Below are 23,794 nucleotides of genomic sequence, written 5' to 3'. Positions count from 1 at the left end.
GAATTAATGTTGCCTTTTTTTAAATGACGACCGTTAAAGCTTTAGTGCGTAACTTTTTTATATTAATAAACGTCAGTTACATTCAAGCCATTGCCAAATAAGTTGCTACAAAGCTAATTAAGACTTTCAGCTCCACACAACTCTCTCTGTATTTCTCAGTATGGCCATGTTCAGAAGATTGTGTCTCTCGGCGACTTTCACGCACAGATGATTGAGTGAAGATAACCTCTTCCGAAGAGTCCATCATGTTTTTTTAATCCTCCGTGTCCTCCTTGGTTACAACAAGCAACTGCGTGGAGGAGGGGTGGGGGTGTTGCACGATTACGGAAGGCTTGTATCATGAGGGTGCAACAGCACTTTTGTTGTCATTACTTAGAATTCCTCATGGGGGCGACAAACTACGCACTATAGCTTTAAGGAAAAACTCAGGAGCAGCACAACTCATTTCACATCCGTGAAGAAGATTCCTCGATGAATGCTGGAAATTCCACCACAACAAGCAACCAAGCGGCCGCTCGACAGCGAGTTGACCACGTTTGATCAATTTAGTTTTTCAAGTCAACACTTGACTTGCCTACAATAAATATCCATTAGATATTAAACATGTCAACCATAAACCTAAATGTTTATTATGACCACCATAGTAGCCTTTATAGGCATTTTTGACAAGCTGAGGCAGGCTGCTGCTCGCAACGGTGTGCAGAAAAACAAACGAGCTATACAATCAAATTCACGCGACAGAAGTACAATCTCTTGTAGAGCACAGCATCCACCGTGGAGGGTTTCAGTCCAGTCCTCCTGTCTTCTATAACTCTTCCAGCTGTGCTGAAGACACGCTCGCAGTCGCTGCTGCTGCAGCTGGAAGGGACACTAAACACCATGCGACAACAGTCGTGGTAGCATGGTCTTGTGTTGTTTCCACCAGCGCAGCACATTTCATAATTTCTTTTTTTTAATTTATTGGATGTCTAAAACATAACAAAGGAGAAGCCTGATACAGGCCCAATGTTCGGCCCGCGTGTGATCTATTGTGTGAAAATTGGCCAGAAGCCCAGCCCAAGGAACGTAAATAAGTCGGGCAGCGTCAGGCTCTGGCTAAAATGCAGGGCTCTTATTTCAGTTAGGCCACATAATTTGTTGGTGGGGATACATTTTAAACTTACAGTAAATACAAAGCATTTTAGTTCCATCTTAATCCAAGGCTGGTTGTCTAAATGTTTTTGATCTCCTAAATAAGGTGTCTCTGCTTGAGCATTTATTCAGTTGACGGTTTAAAAAATGTATAATACAGAACAAAAGCAGATTTGGTATGAAAAACTTTAATGTTATTGTATTAATAAAATAGAAATCTCTCATTCACATCCACTTCTGCTTGCTCTGAAGTGTCATTTAAGTTTGAAAATATACAGCCAGTCAAACAGCAGAGGCCTGTACTACGAATCAAGATCAACATGCCCTGGATTTATTTCAGTTACCCAGCTTCAATAACCTTAACATCCGCGGTCCCGCACAAGCTGTGTCACAACGGTGGTTATCAGCTAGTTCAATCAACCCAGGTTTCCCAATCCAGCGGCGCGTGCGTTCACATAAAAGGAGGCAATCTTTGCTCTATATGACCAATTGCAAACATGGACAAGTCTACCAGAGCCGCATATGAGCAAACTATAATTCTACATAAATATGAAGAACACAGACACGGCTTTACAGGCAAAACGACAACATATCCGATAACCACCATCGTGATACACAAAACCCTGGGTTGAATCTGAAGTTAAAATCGGTAACACCAAATCTTGCTTCGTAGTACAGGCCTCAGGTAGGAACAACTTTATAGTGTATATGTAGGGGTGGAACGGTACATGTATTCGTATTGAACCGAAATGGTACGGGAGTCATGGTTTACACGAGCATGAATTTACACGGAGAATACACAGTATAAAAATAAATAAAACTCACATGCAAATGAATTAATGTAATGTGGAAATAATGTAAAGCAGAACTACTGTTAGATATGCAGGTTCTTTAGAGACACCTAATCTGTAGCCCCGCCTTAGCTCTGATTGGCGTGCCGCCTATGTAGCCGAGCTCCGCCTATGCATGCGGTTTTAGGGAGTCAGAGATAGCAGCACTAAGGACGAGTATGGCGAGTGGTGGCGACCCACAAGAGTTAGAGGACCCGCCGGCCCCTTTAAGATTGCATGTTTGGGAAAAATTTGGTTTCCCAGTCAGTTCCAGTAGTACAGGCCAGAGAGTGGTTGATAAGACTGCTGTTGTAGATTAGTGTTACGTTTCCAACGTCGCGGCTCCAAACCCTAACGTTAGTTGGGAAAGACGCCTCGTTTCTTCAGGCAAACTATATTAGCTTTAGCCAGGCAGGGAGCAGCTTTCTGCGGTGAAAAATGGACGGGAGACGTCGTGATAATGTTGCATTCAGGTAGTTTAGTTTTGTGGAGAACAGAGATGCTGCATTTTCATTTTTTATAGCCGATTGTCTTATTTTCTTTACAAGTTACAGATGGAGTCTGGAGATGATGTGGGGTACTTATTGTTTACATCTTACTTTACACACTTCAGGCTGTTGCAGCTAGCTCAGGGGAGAGACTGTATGACACTAGGTGGTACAGCCTGAGACATACACAATAAAAAAAAAATATTGCCTTCTGTATTTTTCTTTTGCTTTTCCCTCCATTGTACCGAACTGTGATGTCTGAACCGAGGTATGAACTGAACCGTGACTTCTGTGTACCGTTCCATCCCTATGTATATGTTCTGTAGTAAATTGCTTTGATTTTTTATTTCAACTAGCACATTACTTTTGGTTTTACTCTGTTAGAGACATCACTCTTTTTTCAGGTCATTCAAAGCAATGCAATAAGTATTTTAAAAGCCTTTCAGGGAAAAGGAACAGGAATGAGCATGCCTGTCAGCATTTTAAAAAAAGATTATGCAAATGCATGCATTCTGGACCTGGCTTATATAAACCTGTGGTGTCTTGTAAGCTTGTGTAGGCTGGGTATGCTTGTATGCATGACACTAACAAAAAAACTAAATTAAAATGTCAAACTATGGCACATTATATTTGCAAAAGCAGAATGATTTCACGTTGGGGAGGCACCTCATAACAGTCAAAAGCCAAAGTGTATGTGCCCCATAAGACACCACAAAATACACTCAAAAATGCAAGAAAAAAAAAAAGCAAATCATTCAGTGTGCATACATTTTCATAAATGTTTTCTCAGTTGCAGGGCAATTGTTTTAGTGAAACTGAAAACTGTCTGACTGCAGAAAGAAACAGCTTTGAGGTACACCTGATTACTGATCCATGATTTATATTAGTTATTACTTGACTTGTGACTTTCAAAAATGTCAGTTTTAATAATTGTATTTTTTAACCTGTACCTTTCTGAGCTGAAAGTTAATGAAGCACAAAAATATAAATTACAATATAGCACAACAATTTAACATCTCACTGCCCACAGAAAAAATGTGTCTGGCACTAAGAGTCTTATCCAGTCTGCTTGTAGCATATATTTTCAGACCAACGCGTTTCTGCTTGTGGCTTTCATCGGGGTCATCATCATGATGATTCTGATCTGGTCGTACATTTTTATACTACAAGTGTTGACCTCTTTAGACTTATCCCTTCTCTGTGCACTTTGAGAGGTAGGTGAAGTTGTGACAGAAACTCCTCTGCTTCTGCTAACACTCTCTCACTGTTGTTTTTTTAGATTTTATTTATTATTACAATCTCATAATTCTAGCATTATGGACAAATAGCAGGCCTACAAGATATCATTAATAAAAGGGCATGAGAGGGACTTTTTCCAAGTTATGAAAAAGGAATTGACCTTTTTCCACAGCAGTCCTTTTGACTTGTCAAAGCAGAAAAAGCACAGGGGGAACTAATAACATCAATGATGGCTCCATTACACTTAAAATAAGCCATTCCTCCATGCCAGAAGGCCAGCATGCACAATACTAGGAATGTGGAACTGAAAACCAACCACAACTGACTCGCACCATTTCTTTTACAACATTAGTTACACATGTGCTTTTTCAGCCTTGATGTGTCAAAATGTCTGGCAAAAGGCATATTAAGTCAGTACATTCTAGTACTCTTTGACTGGTTTCTCCTTACAACTTTATATTAAAAGACAGACAAATCAAACAGCAGTACCGAAGGGATGGCTGTTTGGTTCTTGCTCATTGAGGGAGTGATACAAAAACCACAAATTATCCAGTGATGTTGCATTGACCATTAACTAATTTAATTGTTTAATTTCATATTAATGTTTAACATGTTTATATATGCACCAACCACCAAGGCAAATTCCTTGTAAGTGTTACTTAATTCGCAATAAATCATTTTCGGGGTTTTTTCTGCAATATCTTGACACAACATAGTATCTACATTTGGCCAGTTTCTCACAGAAATAAAAGTCAAAATCAAAATGGACCTAAGAATTCAACATGCATGTCTAAGGGATATAACAATATTTCAGCATGTTAGATTTATTGTTTTCTCGCGGTTAAATTTTTTTCTAAACTCAGACTAATCTTAGTTGTAATACATTTTTACTGTTAATAACAGTAATAATAAAAATACAATGTAATGTGGCCTAAGCTTTGAATAGTGACACCACGTAGTATCCAACTATTGGATTAATGCAATGGTACAAAAGGTAATCACATAAATGGTCCAAAGGTAATCACATAAATGGTCCAAGGACCAAAAGCCCTTTGCACAGCACTCTAGCAAATGGAATTTGGTTTACTGTACTACTGACAAGAGTGGAAAAACCTTAGTAAGAGGAGAAAACTTTAAAGAGAATAGCAATAATCTGAAGTGACAAAGAGATAGATAACTAAACACATCGAGCAAACTGTCCTGAGAATTTAAGAGCAAATGTTTAATTCAAATCTAACAAAAGCCAGCTAGTCAGGTTCCCAAAGACAGACTGTGGGATTTGAAATCCTCAAAGCCGATCGACCAACAGACAAAAGAGACACAAAGGAATAAACAGAGTATAAAATCAGAGCACAATGATATGAATAATCAGGATAGAAGGTAAAAACGAGAAAGAAGAATGCTGTGAAAAGTGGTGGAGAAGAACTGCAGACGTAAGCTATAACTGGTAAAAGAAAAGACAATGGGGATGTAGGCAATGAGGAATAGGAACAAAACAGAAAAATGCAGCGACAAATCTGTGACAAAAAATATCTGAGAATGACAAAGCCTCAAAAACAGGCGAGAGATTAAGACTGATAAACAGAGGCAGAGTAAGAGTGAATAAGAGTGTGATGAGACAGTTGAAAAGAAAAGCCTAAGATGGAAAAGTGGGAGAGCAAGGCTGACAGCAATAGGGAACATGAGACAAGCAGGCACTTACTGAGGCGCTACTCTCCTCCAGTATCTGTCAATGCCATTTTTGAAGTACAGCACAGCCAGCCACCTGACGTTCACATCGAGCATGTGGTTATTGAAGATATTCTATGGGAGGGAAGAAGAAAAAAATGCTTAGCCGACATTGTTTTTGTTAACTTAAATGGGTAACACCAGGCAATTTAAGGACATACTCAGTTTAATGAAGTGTGACAGTTCAGACTCTACGAGAGAAAACAACTCAAACAATACTGAAGAATAATGATGCAGACCTGTGATGCCATCAAGCCATACTTTAAGGAGCGGCTCCATTAAAATAGGGCACACTGACTTTGTGACCTAGCGTCTAAGTTGGAAACACGCTAATGTAATTTTTTATTATCTTATAAGTGCTTACATTTCTGAGCTGTAAAATGTAGCCATAACCCTAGAAAATCTGGCTGAGTACTCTCACAGTCTTCTCAAAGTCATTCTCCTACTCACTGCAAAGGCAGGCGCTCCATAAAGAACAGCACAGTAATATCATCAATTTGAATCTTGGCTCCCGTATTTCCAGGTTTAGAAGATGTAGGAACAAACATGAGTTAAATGAAAGTAGTAAGTTTTATTTTTGCTTTAACTGTGATATAAAACAGCTTCTGTTCTGTATCAAGGGAATGGAAGGCCATTAGCATGGCTGCAAAGTCAAGTGCATCTTTACTTGAATATGCAAGTAGAAATCTGCCCATTGCCCTTAAACTTTTATTAGATTCATCAAGGCAACTGGAATTTAGCTGGTATGGCTAACATTTCATTTATAGATGCTGTCCCTCGTGATGTACAGAGACATAACTCTCCTAAATTAAACGAGACAGGAGACATTGTGCACCTTTGGTTTAATTGATATTGACAATGGCAGCACTGGCAGCTACACAAAATGAAGCATAAACAAAATTTTGTCAAGAACAATTTCTGAAATGTCGACCCATGTGTGTCTCTAATAACACAAAACTAGAAGTTAGACTTTGTTGATCATCTGAAGGCAGGCACAAAAAGCCCTTATATTGCATATTTTAAATCAATACTGTGTACTGTGATTAGAGGATTAGCTAGACAGGTCAGACAAATAAAATGCTACACAAGCCACATTAGTGTTGTGGATAGTAGGGGTGCACGATTCAGAAAATGTCACGATTCGATCGATTTTTAGGCTCAATATTCAATTCAAAAACGATTCTCGATTTAAAAAAAAAAATGATTCACAGTATGTAAATGTAGTTACTTTTCCCATGTGATTGCAGTAGACAATTTAAAAATATAATATAATAGCTGATCACAAAGAAACACTCTCCTATTGTTTAAATTAAGTTACTTAAACATTTTGAACTTACTTAAAATGTCCGTCAGAAATGCGCACAAACCTAACATTTTCTGTAAGATACACCACATTCATTAAAGTTTTAATAGTTTTCACTCCAGCAGATGTATCCCAATTATTTGACACCACCCCTCACCAGAAGGACAGAGTAGAAACCTGGCTGCGTCTCCCACTGTCGGAGCTGCTCCTCCGCAGGTTTCAGCACAGCTGTGTCCTGACTGGTAGCTTGGGTTAAGGCCTGCAGCACCACTGAACTGGCACCGTCCATATCCATAGCTGGATATATCTGCAGGGGAATATGAGAAGGGAGGGAGATGAGGAAGGAACCGACAAAAGAAGAGTTTCATTGCTTTTGTTGTAAAAAGTTCTGGCTGAGTTGAGGAAAAAACAGCAAAATAAAACATCGACTGGAAGCTGAAGCAGTCAAATTACTAGGGGTGTGACGAGATCTCGCGAGATTAAAACGTGATGAGATTTCTTGTCGAAGTGAAAAGTTGTCTCGTGAGGCGATGTGATGTCAGCGTGATGGAGCGTGAAATTACTATTGAAGATCCCCCTGCCACTTTTAAATCATTTGTGTGGCAACATTTTGGTTTTCCTGCGGAAAACCAAAATGGTTGTGGTGCTGTAAGTGTTTTTGCATAGTGCTCGTGTTAGCCACGGTATACGGCATTTTTTTCTTACAATGTTTACATATTGTGTTCGTCTTGTCTGTCACTCTTTCGCCGTTTATTATTTCCGCAGGAAAACCAAAATGTTGCCACACAAATGATTTAAAAGTGGCAGGGGATCTTAAATAGTAATTCCACACTCATCACGCTGACATCACATCGCCTCACGAGACAACTTTTCACCTCAACAAGAAATCTTGTCTCGTTCTCGTGAACCCAATCTCGTGATGTGTCTCGTGGAGTAAGCGTCTCATCACACCCCTACAAATTACATCTACAAAAATGTCAGAACAAGGAAACTTCCTTTTTGCTTTGTCTGGCTTTATCCCTTTCTCACCCATTTTATTATAGATCAAGTAGCGCTGAAAACACTGTCAAACATACTGAGAAAGAAACAAATCCTTCTGAATAAAGGAAAGCACACCTGATAGACACACTGGCAGTCATCTTCACCATGCAAAGAGCTGCTCTATGTCCCAGATAGTATTCAAACACCCCAGCTTCACAGGTCCAACAGGGTTTTTCAGTTTCAAAAGTACCCGAGTCAGTTGCCTCTGTGCCTCAAAATAGGGATTCTCAGATAGAGTAATAAACCCAACCAGACCTACTTCATGATCATGAATCATTCCTTATGGAGGTCATATCTCAACATCTCCAGAAGAGTTTGTCAATAATAGTTTATCAGATGAGGAAAAAAAAATAACAGGGTTGTTTACTTTTCTCCAAAACATAGCCAACTTCTCTTCTTCCTCAGCGTTGAGTGCATTCCCAATAGTTGCACAAGATTAAAAACTTTGAAAACTACAAGAAAAGCATGATCTTATCTTGTCAACTAATCATGTCAAGATATTGCAGTCAAAAACTATAAGAAGCAGTTCATTCCAAATACAAACTATGGAAAAAAAAAAAACTACTTTACACAAAACATCCAAATTATGTTAGTAAGCAATTCATTCTAACTGACTGTGAGGAGAAACAGTCATATTTGAGACCCGCAAAGGTAATGTGGGCAAAGTGAGCTTTCATAAGTAAGTTGCAATAAGAGTGGGGAGAAATACTGAGCAAGGCTGCCATCTACAGCCCAGAAACAAATATCCACAGCATCATGATCCATTGTGTGCTTCTGTAATTGCATTTTTAATTAATGCCCTCTCTACACAAGAATACAGTAGCAGACAGTGCTCTGTCTAAACCTGTTGTCACATTACAAGAGACAGATTATTTTAATAAACAATCCCTGAATTCTAAATTCAGTAACAAATCTATTAGGAAGGTTCTATTGATTAGGTTTTATTCTGTTATATGGCGTGACTGTAGCAGAAATAGTACCAGTCTACTCTTAATGAAGGGCAGTTATGTCTCTGGTGGCCATCACAAAACACAGGGATCATTTTCCACATGAAACAAAATTGATGAAAAATATCCACCTGCCAACCATAATGCAACAGTGATTGCATTTAATCCACACTCACAATAGGGTATCCGTTATTTTTTTGTGAATGTAAAGATCATATCCTGGTTTCAGAAACCTTTATAAGCATTTATCTCAGTTTTGAAAAACACAAATTTGCTTGCTGGACTACCTAGATAGGAGCCGAGTTATACCTACTCCAGGTTTCTAAACAGTCTCTGCCATGTGTGTAGCTGTATCATCAACTCAAGTCGCGTAGTGGATAGTCAGTATAACAAAAAATTATAACATAGGATGCAATTATAATCTACATGCTGAAATTAATTTGGAAGTCTAACATTGTCATTTTAGAAGATATTGTTGCCCTCATCATCCATCACTGGATGTAGAAGTTAAATCCAGCAATTACTGCAGCAGAGTCCATACAGCCTGAAATCCAACTGTGATCACCCTCAACTGCTGGGGAAACTCAGCTTGTAGAGAAATGGCAGAGAGAAGCTGGATATGGAGCAGTCAAAAGACAACGCAATGGCGTTACAATTCAAAAAGCTATGATCCATCTAAACGCCATACTCTAAATATGATCAACACCAGGATAAGACTTAAACTTAAACCCAGATACTTGTGCGCATGTTAATTGACTTTCAACCATGCCTTGAAACATTTTCATTGTGATTTTGGCATCACGATGCATGTTAATATTTATGATATCATCCCTACTTGGCTAAAAAATTTACTAATTTAATTAGTTAAATAAAAAGACAGAAAAGTCCAAACTGAAGCGCAATACAAATGATAGTTGACTTTAAGTCCTGTAAAATCACATTTACAAGTATTACAGAGTTTTTACCTTGTAGTAGAATCCCTGCAGTATAAGCAATTATTCATTTGGGGAAAACTAAGATTTTATGATTATTATGGCATAAAGCTTTGGGTGGAATTTAGACATCCCCAGCATATGCAAAATTTGACCCCAGTAACTGACTAAAACAGATTATGCAGAGACCCCCATTCTCAACTGAGTGCTTTTCTTATGCACACATGCCTCATGGCATAAGCAGTAAGCGTGGCAGAAACAAGGTGCCTTGGGCATGTTGTAATGTGATAAATGGGTTATCTTTAAGTGTTTAAAAATCTGTATTCACAAGTTGTGAGCAGTGTAGCAATTTAAGATACGGTCAAGATTAACAAATGTGTCAACAATGTCTGTGTTACATATTAAGCTTATACTGTACATGTTTATACGCAGGGCCTGGTCTTATTTAAAGACTCTCATATGACTTGGGTGGACATTCTCAGTGATGACACTCACTGCAAAACTCCCAAGATGATCATTTAGGTTGCTCAGGTTAGGTCCTTTACTCACAGTAGGAAAAACCTTTGAAATCACAATCAGTGTGAGGTAAGGTGCCTCCAGTGCAACTGTAAGCCTCCTCATAATTCCTACACATGATGGTACTGTCAGTTTTACAAATGTGTCAAACCATCTTTAACTGACGAAGGAGGATACCAAAGTTGTACAACATCCATATGCAGCTGGAATGTGGTCAGATGTTGTTGTTGTTGGTGGTGCTGATACTCTAGCAGTCCACTAGATCTGTAACAGCATAGGCCTCTCTCAATGCAGATCTTTTGACTTGTCATAGAGGAGAAGCGCAGGTGTTACTAATAACATTAACGATGGCTCCATTGTCCATTTTGTGTCTTAGTAAGCCATGGCAGTGGGACAGTGAGCCAGGATGCACAATACCAAGACGCTGAAAACAAAGCAGCTAGATGGAATTGAGCCATTATTATGTCATTATTTACACCAATGCTTTTCCTATAAAAATATATTCTGTGAAAAGGGCTCATTGTCAGATTTTATATCGAGTGTTTTCTCATTTAAAAGCACATGTCGCAGTTACATACTGGGTTTTGACCAGGTCAGAAATGAATGCATGCACCCACTCTCACCACATACGCTAGGAATTTACTAAATAAACCTTGCTTGACTGCCTGCTATTGACAGTTTGTAATTGTGTAAATGAGTAAATATGCAACTTATGTAACAGGTAAGTTAGCATGCTAACATACAATGTGAGATAGTTAACACTAACAGACAGTTATATTGTAATAGGGTCAGGCAGAGGAAAACTTGGCTTTAGTCAAATCAAACAAGCCGCATCGGAGATAACGTTTTAGTTAATGCCATCTGAATTCTGCGTGATTAGCTAGCTAGCTGATAAAGTTTTGATGCCGCTAGCTTACTTGTTCACTCAGCCAGCATTTGACAACTAACGTTTAAGCTAGCCAGTGTTAGCAACAGGGGCTTGCATTTTGCATATGCAAAACACCAGACATTTAGCTGGCTAACGTTGGATAGGACCCCAACACACAGTGTTGACTAGAGAGGTCCGTTCACTCGAGTGTAGCTACAATACAACAACACTTAACTAACGTTACAGCTATAGAAATCGACGGGTATATATGCATAAAACCGTTATGATAAATGTCAACATCATCACAATCACATCTGCTATAAAGCGTGTCTATGAAGTGGGTTAGTTGGTTTTCGAAGCGCAGAGAGAACCAAAACAAGCTGAGTGGTATGGGGTCAGAAGAGAGCAACAACTGTAACGTTAACTAGCTACCTTTACATTCAAACTATTTTTATTCAAATTTGACCCCATTAGCTAGCTCTGAAATTATCGCAATATAGCCTAGGTTGCTTTAGTGTCCCTCTTCGCGTGTCATTTACAATGAAAATAACATAACCGCACATTTACCAATGAAAGTGGCTAACGTTTCACTTCCAAATCGTGCATAACGTTACCCCAAACACCAACGCTAACTTTGGGCTAGCAAGCATGCTAAACTTAGTCAATGCGAAATCAAGGGCCGACAGTGTATGTGAAATTAGATAACCTCTTTCCTCAAGCAAATGTCTTAAAATAGAAACATAAAACCGGACTCACCTAAAAGAACGACGGTTAAAAAACAAAATCTGTGCTGTAGCCGCGGCTGTTAAAGCTCTGCCAATAGTAATGTAATGGGAGATGGAAACACACACACGTTTGTAGGAATGGCGCGAGCAACACAGCAGGCGCGCGCTGATGACGTCTGAGGTTTAGCAGTGGCAGGCGTCTTTCGCTGGTCTTGAATGAATGGAGCCAGCTGCTGTGGTTGTGTGCTTCTTATTATACATCCATGGTTGTATGCTAAAGATATACAGGTATCATCATTAGTCCTTCTCATCATCATTGTTGTATTTTGTAAAGTAATAATAAAACTCTGTATTAAGCACTACTTTATACATATATAAAATATAATTGGCTTTTACATTTAGCCTTCCGCTTGCCTAATCAGACTTATTCATGCATTTTGTATTCATAAATGTGAACTCACTCTTCGGTTGTGTTTTAACATGTAGTCGAACATGACAGCTGATTTAACTTTCAGCAACTCTAAAGCTGGACACGGGTGATTCTCTGGGACGGGTGCCTTTTGGATCAGACCTTTTCTGAAAAAAATACCTTAATTATATTTCTGATCATTTCATGTGATAGTGGATTAGTTAAACATACATTACATTACAACAATACATTTTCCTACCTTATGCATGAAATCCCAATCATCATTAGGTATTTTTTTCTCAGTGAAAGTTATTTTGAGTTCCACCCCGTCAGAAAACTTGGACCTCATGTGTAAATATGATTTGAAAAGATATTCAAGAAAAATCTTGTAGAAGCTTAATAATCAGATGTCTTGGTTAAATCATATTCCATGTAGATTTTTTATTTTCAAATACTCACTCATTTGACTGCCAAATCAGGTCATCGCCCTTCATATTTTATCATAAAATATGCATTAACATTAGGATTTGATTAGGCTTTCATAGTTTTTCAGATTGTCCTGTAAATTCCATACACAATTCAACAAACATTAAAAAGTGCAATATGTAATATATTTACTGTATTAACTCAAAAATGACCACAATATGTCATCAGATATTAAGGTAACAGGCTGCTGAAATACTATGTTTTCTGACAACAATGCTAAAGCCAGTATTTTCTCCTTTGAAACTGCCCATTCTGACAGCCAGGCCCAAAAGGATGCCGAGTTGGTTAATTTCCTCCTGAACAGGTGAGCATTAGCTTCAGGCTAATTTATCACCGCTACCAGCAACGGGCATTTTCAATAATTTCAACATTTGTGTACTCACATTGAATTTAATAACGTAACGTTACTCAAGTTAGTTTCTCACAAAACAATTGAGACACAGCCAGTGAAGTAATTCCGACTGGTCACGCCATAACTGCTAACATTACCGGAGGACCAGGCAAGCAGGCCACAGCTGTTTATAACGTTTAGCCTGTTCAGCAGCCATAGCCGACAAACGGTGAGTAATTTTAAGACTAAAAAGGGTGGCTGTAAATCGGTAGAGAGGACCGTGAGTTTGTGCTGTTTTTAGCGGTTGTTTCCATAATTTTAGTCCGAGAAAGTGGGTTTGCTAGTTCGGTAGAGAGGAAGGCGAGGTGATGATGTTTTAGCGGTTGTTGTCGTAATTTTAAGCCAAGATAGGGTGGTTGTCAGTTGGGTACAGAGCTCCGTGTGAGCACGGGCTTTTGTGCCAGCATTTAACGTTAGCTACTCCGCTGTGTTGTGGAGTAGTCTGGCTATGCAAGACTAGCATCTAGCAACATTGATGCTGTGTTCTCAACCTGGCAACCCCCTTGAACTTCGAGGGTGGGGAAGAGGGAGCAGGGGAGACGTCTCTGTCCAGTATTTTGAATTTGGACTGCAGTAACTGTCAGTATTACATATTCAACCTTTAACCTCATATTTCTTCTTATCCTCAAAATATCAATAAAAAACTATCAAATAATAGGGTTGAACTGAGCATGACAGGGTTGAAAAGGAAAGGAAGACCAAGAGTCACCTCTGCTGCTGAGGATAAGTTCATCTGAGTCACCAGCCTCAGAAATCGCAAGTTAACAGCAGCTCAGATTAGAGACCAGATGAATGCCACACAGAGTTCTAGCAGCAGACACATCTCTAAAACAACTGTTAAGAGGAGACTGCGCGAATCAGGCCTTCATGGTCAAGTAGCTGCTAGGAAACAAGCAGAAGAGATTTGTTTGGGCCAAGAAACACAAGGAATGGGCATTAGACCAGTGGAAATCTGTGCTTTGGTCTGATGAGTCCAAATTTGAGATCTTAGGTTCCAACCGCCGTGTCTTTGTGCGATGCAGAAAAGGTGAACGGATGGATTCTACATGCCTGGTTCTCAACCAGCATGGCTACAACAGCATGGCTACAACAGCATCCTGCAGCGACATGCCATCCCATCCGGTTTGCATTTAGTTGGACCATCATTTATTTTTCAACAGGACAATGACCCCAAACACACCTCCAGGCTGTGTAAGGGCTATTTGACCAAGAAGGAGAGTGATGGAGTTCTGCGCCAGATGACCTGGCCTCCACAGTCACCGGACCTGAACCCAATCAAAATGGTTTGGGGTGAGCTGGACCGCAGAGTGAAGGCAAAAGGGCCAACAAGTGCTAAGCATCTCTGGGAACTCCTTCAAGACTGTTGGAAAACCATTTCAGGTGACTACCTCTTGAAGCTCATCAAGAGAATGCCAAGAGTGTGCAAAGCAGTAATCAGAGCAAAGGGTGGCTACTTTGAGGAATCTAAAATATAAGACATGTTTTCAGTTATATCACACTTCTTAGTTAAGTACATAATTCCATATGTGTTCATTCATAGTTTTGATGCCTTCAGTGAGAATCTACAATGTAAATAGTCACGAAAATAAAGGAAACGCATTGAATGAGAAGGTGTGTCTAAACTTTTGGCCTGTACTAAAACATTTTATGAAGTATTTACCATTTTACATGAAATCAAAATCATCAAGCATAAATTCATCACAAACATCAATGGAATGGATATGGTCCATCCAGGGTTATTTCACCCAGCAGGATTACTCAATTAGCCAGGTAACTTTTAAAATAGCATGCAGCAATGTCTCTGAACATTTGTTAATAAATAGCAATAATCAGTAATGTGAATAATTGACAGCTACCATATTCAAGATTAGTTTTACAAATTCTGATTCAAAACATTAAAAACTATAGCCACATATTTTTCACAGGTGAACTGACATTCTAGTTTCCTGGAATACCCTTGAGACCTAACCCTGCCCTAAACAGAAGTGGCTGCCTGATGAATGCATTTGGCATGCCTTCAAAGTGGTCAGGATGAAAGAAAAGGGTGCAGGGCTGGTCAAAGGGGGTTCAATTCCAAATTATATATTTTTTAATGATAAAATAAAAAGAAATTCCTTTCCTTTCATGGCCCAATTGTTTGTAGTTTCATTAGTTAACTACACTAGCATGTAAAAAGTATTTTCATTACACAAATCACTATGCAAACATGACTATAGCTGAACTACCAGCAAGCTACTGCGAAATGTAGTTCAACTACTAGTTTGATTACATGTAGTTTACTACTCCCCAACCCTGGAAATATGTGATACCTGTGGCTTCTTTGTAATACCGTTATTCTCAACTATTTTATGTGCAATTTAAAGACAGTCCAAAACCCAAAAGTTCTTAGTTTACAATTATATAAAACACAGAAAAGCAGAAAATCCTCACAATTAAGAAGCTGGAACCAATGGAGGTTGCCATTTTGTTAGAATATATACCACTCAAACAAATAATCCATTATCAAAATATAATCATATTATATTCAAATAGTTGCAATTGAATAATCAATTTAAACGCAGGAGACCCACTTTAAAGATATGACAAATTATAGTCATGCTTTTATGTGAATAAAAGAAACCAGCTGTGCAGGCTGGTGACATTGTCAGGGGGAATTTCAGAACATGATTTCCCATTAAAAACATTGCAGTTGGTTAAACACTAATCATGTTTCTTTTGGATTCCATTGAAATTTACAGCATGGGAATTACACCACCCATATCATTGGAAGCTGCTTCTCAACTGGCATAGCATATAAGGAGAAAATATGTGGTCCTCTGATAAAGACACTGCAGTGCTTATGGTGAAGTGAAAATCTTTGTGTGCTTCTAATTAAAATAGTAAAATAGTTTAAAATCTGAAATTTGCCTCCAGAGATGAAAATGTGTTTTATTGACATCCTGCAAGTCCCCATACAACTTTATTCAGTTTTGAGGGAAATGTACATGTACTATTTCTGTCTGTGTTTACAAGCAAGTCAGAGGTAGTGTGAGAGTCTGTGAGGGGGGGGCTTCTTGAAATGGGAGTGCCCTGTGGCCGGGTTATTCTCTTCTCTTTCTGTCGTGCTTTATTTTTAGTCAATCACTGAACTAAAAACTTTCTCTCAGAGCAGGCAAACTCAAACACAGAGACGCTTAAAGCCACAGTTTGTCATTGTCCCCGACAAGCATGGATTTAATGGAATTGTTTTTAATCGCTCTTGGCACTGCAGTCATTGTCTGCTATGTAGTGAAACTGCTGCTTTTCAGCAGGATGTTTTTTCCAAAAATGTGGTTTCCACTGTCGAAATCTTTTTTCACCTCAATGGGAGAGTGGGCAGGTGAGTTTTGTGAGCATGCATGTGGATGATGTGAAACTGATTTGTCTCGTGTGTGTGTGTGTGTGTGTGTGTGTGTGTGTGTGTGTGTGTGTGTGTGTGTGTGTGTGTGTGTGTGTATGTCGTAATGCGCAAATATTATGATTTTATGAGCACAAGTACAGTGTCAGAATGTGCCTGTGCATGCAAAAATAAATTTGGCTGTAACAGAGTTTTCAGTTCTAGACTTGTTTAGATTTGAACTGTTACATATATATATTTGACTTGCATAATGTTTGAACCTAAAGAGGCAGTTGTGACTTTCCCTAAGAAGTGATGTGTTATTCATCTATAAAACATATTGCTGCTGAAATTAAACTTTTCTCCAATATTACAGAACATTTATTCCAAGTTTATCTATAAAATGTTAACTGCCAATGTGGTTATAGTTAAAAAAAATATGAATTGTCTGCCTTGGGAAACAAACTGTTGTCACTGGTGTCAAAAAGAAGAAAAAAAAACAATCACAGTACACACAATACTAAAAATAGTATAAACTGCCCTGCTTTCCTAGATCGTTTTACAATTAAGTGCTTTTAGGGTAAATTGACAGAAGGAGGTTTAAGAAAGCGCTATTACTTTCTCCAGCTGGTGCAAAGAATCCAACTTGTAAGCATCCTATGAACTTGAGGACAGTGTCATGTATGTTAATTAGAGTGAAACATTCCTGTGCACGTCCAAGAGCAACCTCATCAAATTACGAGATTTCCTTTGGCTTCTTCTGAAGAGGTTATTCAGTCTCCCACAGTGCTTAAAGAAGCCTAATAAAAAAGAGAATAATAGGCTGATCTTTTCTTTCTTTCTAAAGCCCACTTTCATTCCATTCCACCACAGGGGAAAACAGTCATCAGAACAGTAAGTTCTAGGCTGTATCAACCCAGTCCCTCTGCATTCATTTATAATATTGGCTTATATTGACATATTTTCACTATAGAGAAAGGCTGTAAACCTTTCACAACAAACCTTGTTGACACCCATGGGACATCCTGCATTTTTTTATTTAGCCTATTTATGCATTTACTTTTGTCTTGTAATGGTAAATGAATTGGGCTTAAGTGTTTAACTTGAACTGCCATTTTTATCTCCTGTAGAAACGGTTGCCACTGCTTGAGTGACATTATCTATACAGTCAGGAGCAGTGGCGGAGGGGCAGGTGCAAAAAAAAAAAATGCAGGTTTTCGAGCACTTACAAATTGTAGGAAGTATATTTCATTTGCCATTTTTAAGGAACAACTTCACAAAATACAAGTAAATACAACAAGTATATATAAAGTAAACATAATTTAAGACTAATAGTTATATTTGTTATACTTATATTTGTTACTATATTATAAAATATATATTTTATATGTTTCAATTGGTTAAGGGCACCCATTAGTGCAAAATATTTTCTCTTGAGGGCAGCCATTAATGCACTGCATCTTGTTTTCTTCACTGGAAGGGCACCTTAAAGGACACTTTGTAATGTTTTATCTACTGTAGAGGCGTTCAAGAACAAGAAGGCACTTTTTGCGGCATTTTTGTCAAATGTGGGGGCACCGGTGGGGGGGAGCTCAATCATCTATAGATATAAATCAGCATACAATATGGTGATCAGTTTTTGTTAAAGATTTTGAGCTACTTAACATTGTCCAATTGATTGGCCAATAACAATTTTAGTGGTTGTATCTTTATCTCTTTCTCTTTGAAGAAATGCCTCCACAGGCCATTGCAGTTCACAGAACTCATTTGCATGAAGGAAAATTCTGGAGTAATTTCAGAGACTCTTTTAAAAATGTTCCGGATGCAGATTTTTGTTCTTTACTTTCATGTTCATTCAATTTTCCCAGTTTATCACTGAACTATCCTATTATTACATAACTATTTCAGAATGTACTTCCTGAAATGCAATACTTCCTGTGAAACTATGTCTGCAGGAGCATTTCACTACTAATCAGTGTGTTTATGATAGGACCAGCTCTGGTTATTGTTAAACATGGCTAGCATAATGTTAGCTGAAAATGGCAGCTATTGAGGAGCTAAATTAGGGGTTGCTATTGCTTGACACTGACAACACTAAATTACAAGAAGAATAGAAGAAATGATTATATTATTATAAGGTTATTGAGCTCTAATAACATGATTCCAATACCAATTAACAATAGAAGGGCAAAGTTCTACAGTAGTTGTCTTTGCTAAACTTTTTTAGCTATGTTCATCCCCATGCTTCATCTTACCTTCTTATATGGCCATTACCTACAGATAATTGAGCTCCTTCACATGTACCAGTATTTGGAGCAAATTGCCTCAGACCTGGAGATACTGACCATCATCGCAACTGCTTCACACTAAACTGCCCCAGTGCCTGCAGGAGGTCACAGTTTGATGAAGCGAGCAGAACCATGTCATCAGGAGAAAGCAGAGATGCAATGCAGTTTGAGCAGTTACTAGACAGTCTCAGATCATTCATTTGGCTAATTCCCATGATGACAATGGCTCAAAACAAGGCATCCCATCCAGAGTCCCGGCTTAATTTATTATGAACTCCCAGTCCTGGAAAACCAGGCTTTAAATAATGATGCCCATAACAATGAGTGAGGAAAATAGCCTGTGATTTCTGGGTCAGGAGGAGATGGGAGAGTAGCAAGCACACATAAACAAACAGTTCTTGTTTGTTCTCAGCAAATTCTTTATCAGGGGGAACTGGGGAACATGCTGTATTTGTGCATGTATTTGTGCATGTAATGTGTCTCTTAGAACAGGATGGGTTGGGTGCACTGCAAATACAAATACAAATACAATCCTGGGATTTGTCTGACAGAAGAGAAAGAGAGATGGTGTAGTCAAGTCTTATTAATGTTGCTGGGTAACGGTTCTGAACAGGAGTGTTTCTAGGATTGAAAGAAATTGGAGTCTTAGCCCGGACCTCTGTAGGGGGTCCCCTGGGAAAAGTTCCTTTTTGATGCTTTTTTAATGTACTATGGCACCTTATTTACATTTAAAGTACATGCCTTAATTATTTTGACAGGCTGTTGAGTTACTAAGACTATCGCACATTCAAACACACATAACGTTTTTTGTCAAGCTTCACAGGTGCACTCTCTCTCTTTTCCTCTCTCTCACACTCACATAAAATGTGTGCATATCACCTATATATATATATATAATATATATTTTTTTTTTTATTGATCAGTGGCTATTCATAAAAAATTTGGGGCTGTAGCCTCGGATAACCAGGCCCAACGACACCACAAGTTCTGAGCTATGTGGTATGACACATGTGCAATGTAACTGGAGCATACGCCAGCCAATGAGCTATTGAGAATTTTGGCAAGTGCACACCAGATTTTACTGCACGTGTTATACTCCAATGATATGACATGTGACATCGCCTCTATTTACCGTCCTTGGGTGTAGTGCATCTCTGATTCACAGTGCCCCTGGTGTTAAGAATGTAAACTGCATAATAATATAATTGATTAATTTATAACACTATCCCTGGGTCCCTGTTTCAGTGGTGACTGGTGCTTCAGAGGGAATAGGAAGAGCATATGCATTTGCGGTAAGGTTTTTTTTATAGCACTGCTTGTGTATGCATGTGTACATTTCTGTACTTGAAATTGAAGTATAGGACACCAAAAATAAATACAATTTTGAAGATAAAACACCTGGTAGACCTTATAACTTGTATGTGTAGAAGTTTTTTTTGTGTGCGTATTTTAATGTTCATACCTGGGCAACAAAGACTGTATCGGTTTCTTCCCTGCCCAGAATATCATGCAGGTTAAAATATGTAGTTTTTTATTTGATGCACATGTGCTAATTTTTGTTGGCATTTTTTTATTTCTTCTCCCGTCCACCACTGCACTACTGCATCCCTCAGCTGGCTAAGCAAGGAATGAACGTGATAATCATGAGCAGAACCAAAGTAAAACTGGACCAGGTGGCTAAGGAAATAGGTAAAACTTGCTTTCTGTATTTACCTTTTTTTATTGTGTCTGCTTTTAAAACTTGAATTACATCCACAAATATGCTGTTTGTCATCCGTCCTAAAATAAATAATTGTCAGTATATTGCTGATCCCACATTTTCATTTTTCTTAGGTCATACTACAGGGCAGAGGGTGAAAGTGATAGTAACAGACTTCATGAAGGACAATGTCTTCAGTGAAATTGAGGATCAGCTTAGGGACCTCAACATTGGGGTTTTAGGTTGGATCTTTTTTTTTCATGTAAATTCCATGTAAATATTGAAACATTAATTGCTGCCACACAAAAAAACACAAGGAAAGGGCCTTATTTATGATAGTAATATCTGCTGATTTCCTTCCTCCCTTTGAAAACGGATATTCTATTTTCTTCTTCTACCCCAGTCAATAATGTAGGCACGCTGCCAAGCTTCATCCCCTGCAAATTCCTTGAGTCTGCAGAGCTGGACCAGGTTGGTGGTGCCTTAACAGTTTTAGGTTGACTTGTAAACAGTGTTACTTATCAAAATGCATTGTATCATTGAGCTCTAACAAAAAGCATTTTTTCTTAATCATAAAACGTATTTTCCATATGCCCTTTTGCATTACTCATAAATTACTTTGAGTGGTAATATGTTTCAGTCAAACAATTGTTAATTATCATCAAACTTTTCCTGTATCCACTCCTTAACATTTCTTTCTCTGTAATTATCAAATATACACACGTTTATTTATGCTTTCAGGCTATTACAAATGTGATAAACTGCAATGTGAAAACTATGGCCAAGGTAAGAGTGTGTATTTGCTGTTTTTTGTGTGTGTTTTTTTGAACAAATGAACTGCAGGTCACAATTTCACCAGTTATTTCACACCATAAAGTCTTAGTGACAGGTGTAGTATCAAAAACTCTTGACTAGGAACAAAAAATAGAATCCCCAAACTGTCCATCATTTAATTTATCAACGCTTTAGTCCTTAGACCTTTTTCAAGTCAACAATATCAAATAGACAATAATTAACATAGTTCATGTCTGAACTTTCCCTGATGAAGGTCGAAACATTGTTAATAAAGTGAGTGATGGATTCTTAGTTTTCTTCCCAAACAAATGAACTCTGTCAAACCTTACATTTGTCTCATATCTGATCTTGTATTCCTTTTCCCACAGATGTGCAAAATAATCCTTCCAGGCATGGAGAACAGGTTTTATAATACGATAAAATCCTAACATGCTGATTTACATTCAGTTTTTGGCCACAAATGTAAGACCACAATTGTTCGGTTTTTTTCTGCCTCTACAGGGGAAAAGGGGTGATTGTGAATATTTCGTCTGGAGTTGCCTCTATTCCATTCCCCCTGTACACCCTGTATGCTGCATCTAAGGTAAATACAGCATCACCTGCAATACCAGTACACCTCTAGTTTTCCTAAATCATTGTTTGATCACTCATGCTCTAAATCGTGTTCCCATAGGTGTTTGTGGAAAGGTTTTCTCAAGGTCTTCAAGCTGAATACAAAGATAAAGGGATTATTATACAGGTACTTTAATTCTTATTGAGACTCCACCTCAAGGTATTTAAATCAAAGGAAGAGAGAATGAGTTGTTAGTAACTTTAAAGTGTTTTCTTCTTAATCTAATCTAAATTGTGTTACTGTCCTGTTTTCTCAGACAGTGGCTCCATTTGGGGTCTCCACTCGATTGGCAGGTTACCAATCAACCAACATAGTGACACTGTCACCAGAGGACTTCGTAAAAAGCTCCCTGCAGTACATCCGAGCTGGAGACAAAACACACGGCAGTGTCTGTCACATAGTTCTGGTAAGACTTACGGGCACAACCATCTGATAATGCCAAATAATGCCAAGTAACATGACAAGAAACTGATTTGTCGTGTGTGTGTGTGTGTGTGTGTGTGTGTGTGTGTGTGTGTGTGTGTGTGTGTGTGTGTGTGTGTGTGTGTGTGTGTGTGTGTGTGTGCGTGTGTGTATACAGGGCTGGTTACTGCAGTCTATTCCTCTCAAGGTTCTCTATTCTGAGTTGATGCTACACAGCCTACAAGACTATGTCAAGAAAAAAACAGCACAGAAGGCACCAAGTTCAACTTTTGAAAGTGGAAAAAAATAAATAACCAGGAACAGCAATGAAAAGACATTTGGCTTGAATTTTTCACACCGTAAATCAAATTATAATTATGCAACTAGTGTTGATAAACCTATGTCTTCTATTTTTCATTTAAACATAGTGGTGACTGTTGTAAGTCATTAAAGTAAATATTATTATTATTATTAGTTACTGTACTGTAGTACTTTTTGTTTTATTATTTTGTTCCATTGTGGGCAAGCCATCCTATTCAACACACATACACAACCAACAGTATGTTACAAGTAACAGAACATACATGTAACACCCCCCCTCCTTCCCACACATAATAAAAAAAAAAAAAAAAAAAAAAATATATATATATATATATATATATATATATATATATATATATATATATATATAATATACATACACACACATACACATATATACATATATATATATACACACACACATATACATACACATGCATATTAATTAAATAAAAACAAAAATTACATTAATGAGTTAAAATGAAATAAAAGCTGTACACTTAAAACAAGTCTCTGCTATTAAAAACAACATATCTATATTCACCTGTCTAGCACCATTGATACGAGCGGTTGAAAGTTCCATATAAACTATGTCTAGAAAGGTCAGAAGCCATTGCTTAATGGTCAAAGTGCGTGGGGGCTTCCAGCGCACCGCCACCATTTTCTTTGCAGCCGTGAGCCCGGCAAGGACTATCCTTTTCTGACATTTAGAAATCTGTTGTGAAGAAGTGTCATTCAGTAACAGAACTGGTATTGTCGCTAATACTGTCCCCGAGACAAATGTTGACAGTTCTGAGGCAACATTTTGCCAGAACCGTGCAACATGGGGGCACTCCCAAAACGTGAAGAAACGTGCCCGTGGTCTTCAGTGAACACAATGTGCATGAAGCGCCACCAATCATTTTCCTCAGGCACAGCTTACGAGGGGTCAAATAAGTCCTATGAACAAAATTATAGTGGATCTGCTGGTGGTCTGGATTTCTAGAAGCCAATTTGACATTATTCCATACCCTGCTCCAGTCGAAATCTGGCTCTAGCCCTGGGAAATCCCTCCTCCATACTCTGTCTAGTGGAAGTGTCCGGTGTGAGGCTTCCCTTATGTATTGATATAGAGTGGATACCATGCCCCGTGAGTCACTTTTAGCAATGAACAGCTTGTGAAGCGGGTGAACAGGCAGGGGGTGCTGCCACGGTACGCCATGTGCCTTAAGAGCTGCTCTAAGTTGTAGGTAAAAAAAGAAGGATGTGCCTGGTAGGTTAAAATCTTCCTTTAGGGCTAGAAAGGAG

General features: G+C 38.4%; 2 protein-coding genes across 4 annotated transcripts in view; one reads left to right on the top strand and one right to left on the bottom strand.

Annotated features, from left to right (window-relative positions):
* ipo11 (importin 11) overlaps positions 1 to 11,943 on the bottom strand; it is a 146,384-nt gene extending 134,441 nt beyond the window's left edge. For 2 of the 3 annotated variants that reach the window (XM_028577849.1, XM_028577851.1), the window contains exons 1-3: positions 11,780 to 11,943; positions 6,877 to 7,026; positions 5,391 to 5,491 (exon numbers count right to left, since the gene is read on the bottom strand). In XM_028577849.1, the coding sequence (XP_028433650.1) occupies positions 5,391 to 5,491; positions 6,877 to 7,014 (239 nt within the window). In that variant the 5' untranslated portion in view covers positions 7,015 to 7,026; positions 11,780 to 11,943. Of the gene's footprint in view, positions 1 to 5,390; positions 5,492 to 6,876; positions 7,027 to 11,779 lie in introns of those variants that run through there. The other variant, XM_028577850.1, reaches the window with a different exon arrangement.
* Positions 11,944 to 16,163: 4,220 nt separating this feature from the next.
* Positions 16,164 to 22,560, top strand: hsd17b3 (hydroxysteroid (17-beta) dehydrogenase 3). Its single transcript, XM_028578790.1, has 11 exons — positions 16,164 to 16,392; positions 19,923 to 19,969; positions 20,291 to 20,366; positions 20,511 to 20,618; positions 20,780 to 20,847; positions 21,118 to 21,162; positions 21,540 to 21,574; positions 21,673 to 21,754; positions 21,845 to 21,910; positions 22,041 to 22,190; positions 22,365 to 22,560. The coding sequence occupies exons 1-11, from the start codon at positions 16,242 to 16,244 to the stop codon at positions 22,494 to 22,496; spliced, it is 960 nt and encodes a 319-aa protein (XP_028434591.1). The 5' UTR covers positions 16,164 to 16,241; the 3' UTR covers positions 22,497 to 22,560.
* Positions 22,561 to 23,794: the final 1,234 nt, after the last annotated feature.

The sequence above is a fragment of the Perca flavescens genome, chromosome 5, assembly GCF_004354835.1.
Source record: "Perca flavescens isolate YP-PL-M2 chromosome 5, PFLA_1.0, whole genome shotgun sequence".
NCBI classification, from domain to species: domain Eukaryota; kingdom Metazoa; phylum Chordata; class Actinopteri; order Perciformes; family Percidae; genus Perca; species Perca flavescens.
This window is presented reverse-complemented; position numbering and strand designations above follow the sequence as displayed.

Coding starts and splice junctions, on each gene's coding strand:
- hsd17b3 (XM_028578790.1), top strand. CDS start 16,242: ATGGATTTAATGGAATTGTTTTTAATCGCTCTTGGCACTGCAGTCATT. Junction 21,163..21,539: donor ATGTGAAAACTATGGCCAAG/GTAAGAGTGTGT, acceptor CTTTTCCCACAG/ATGTGCAAAATAATCCTTCC. Junction 21,911..22,040: donor ATAAAGGGATTATTATACAG/GTACTTTAATTC, acceptor CTGTTTTCTCAG/ACAGTGGCTCCATTTGGGGT.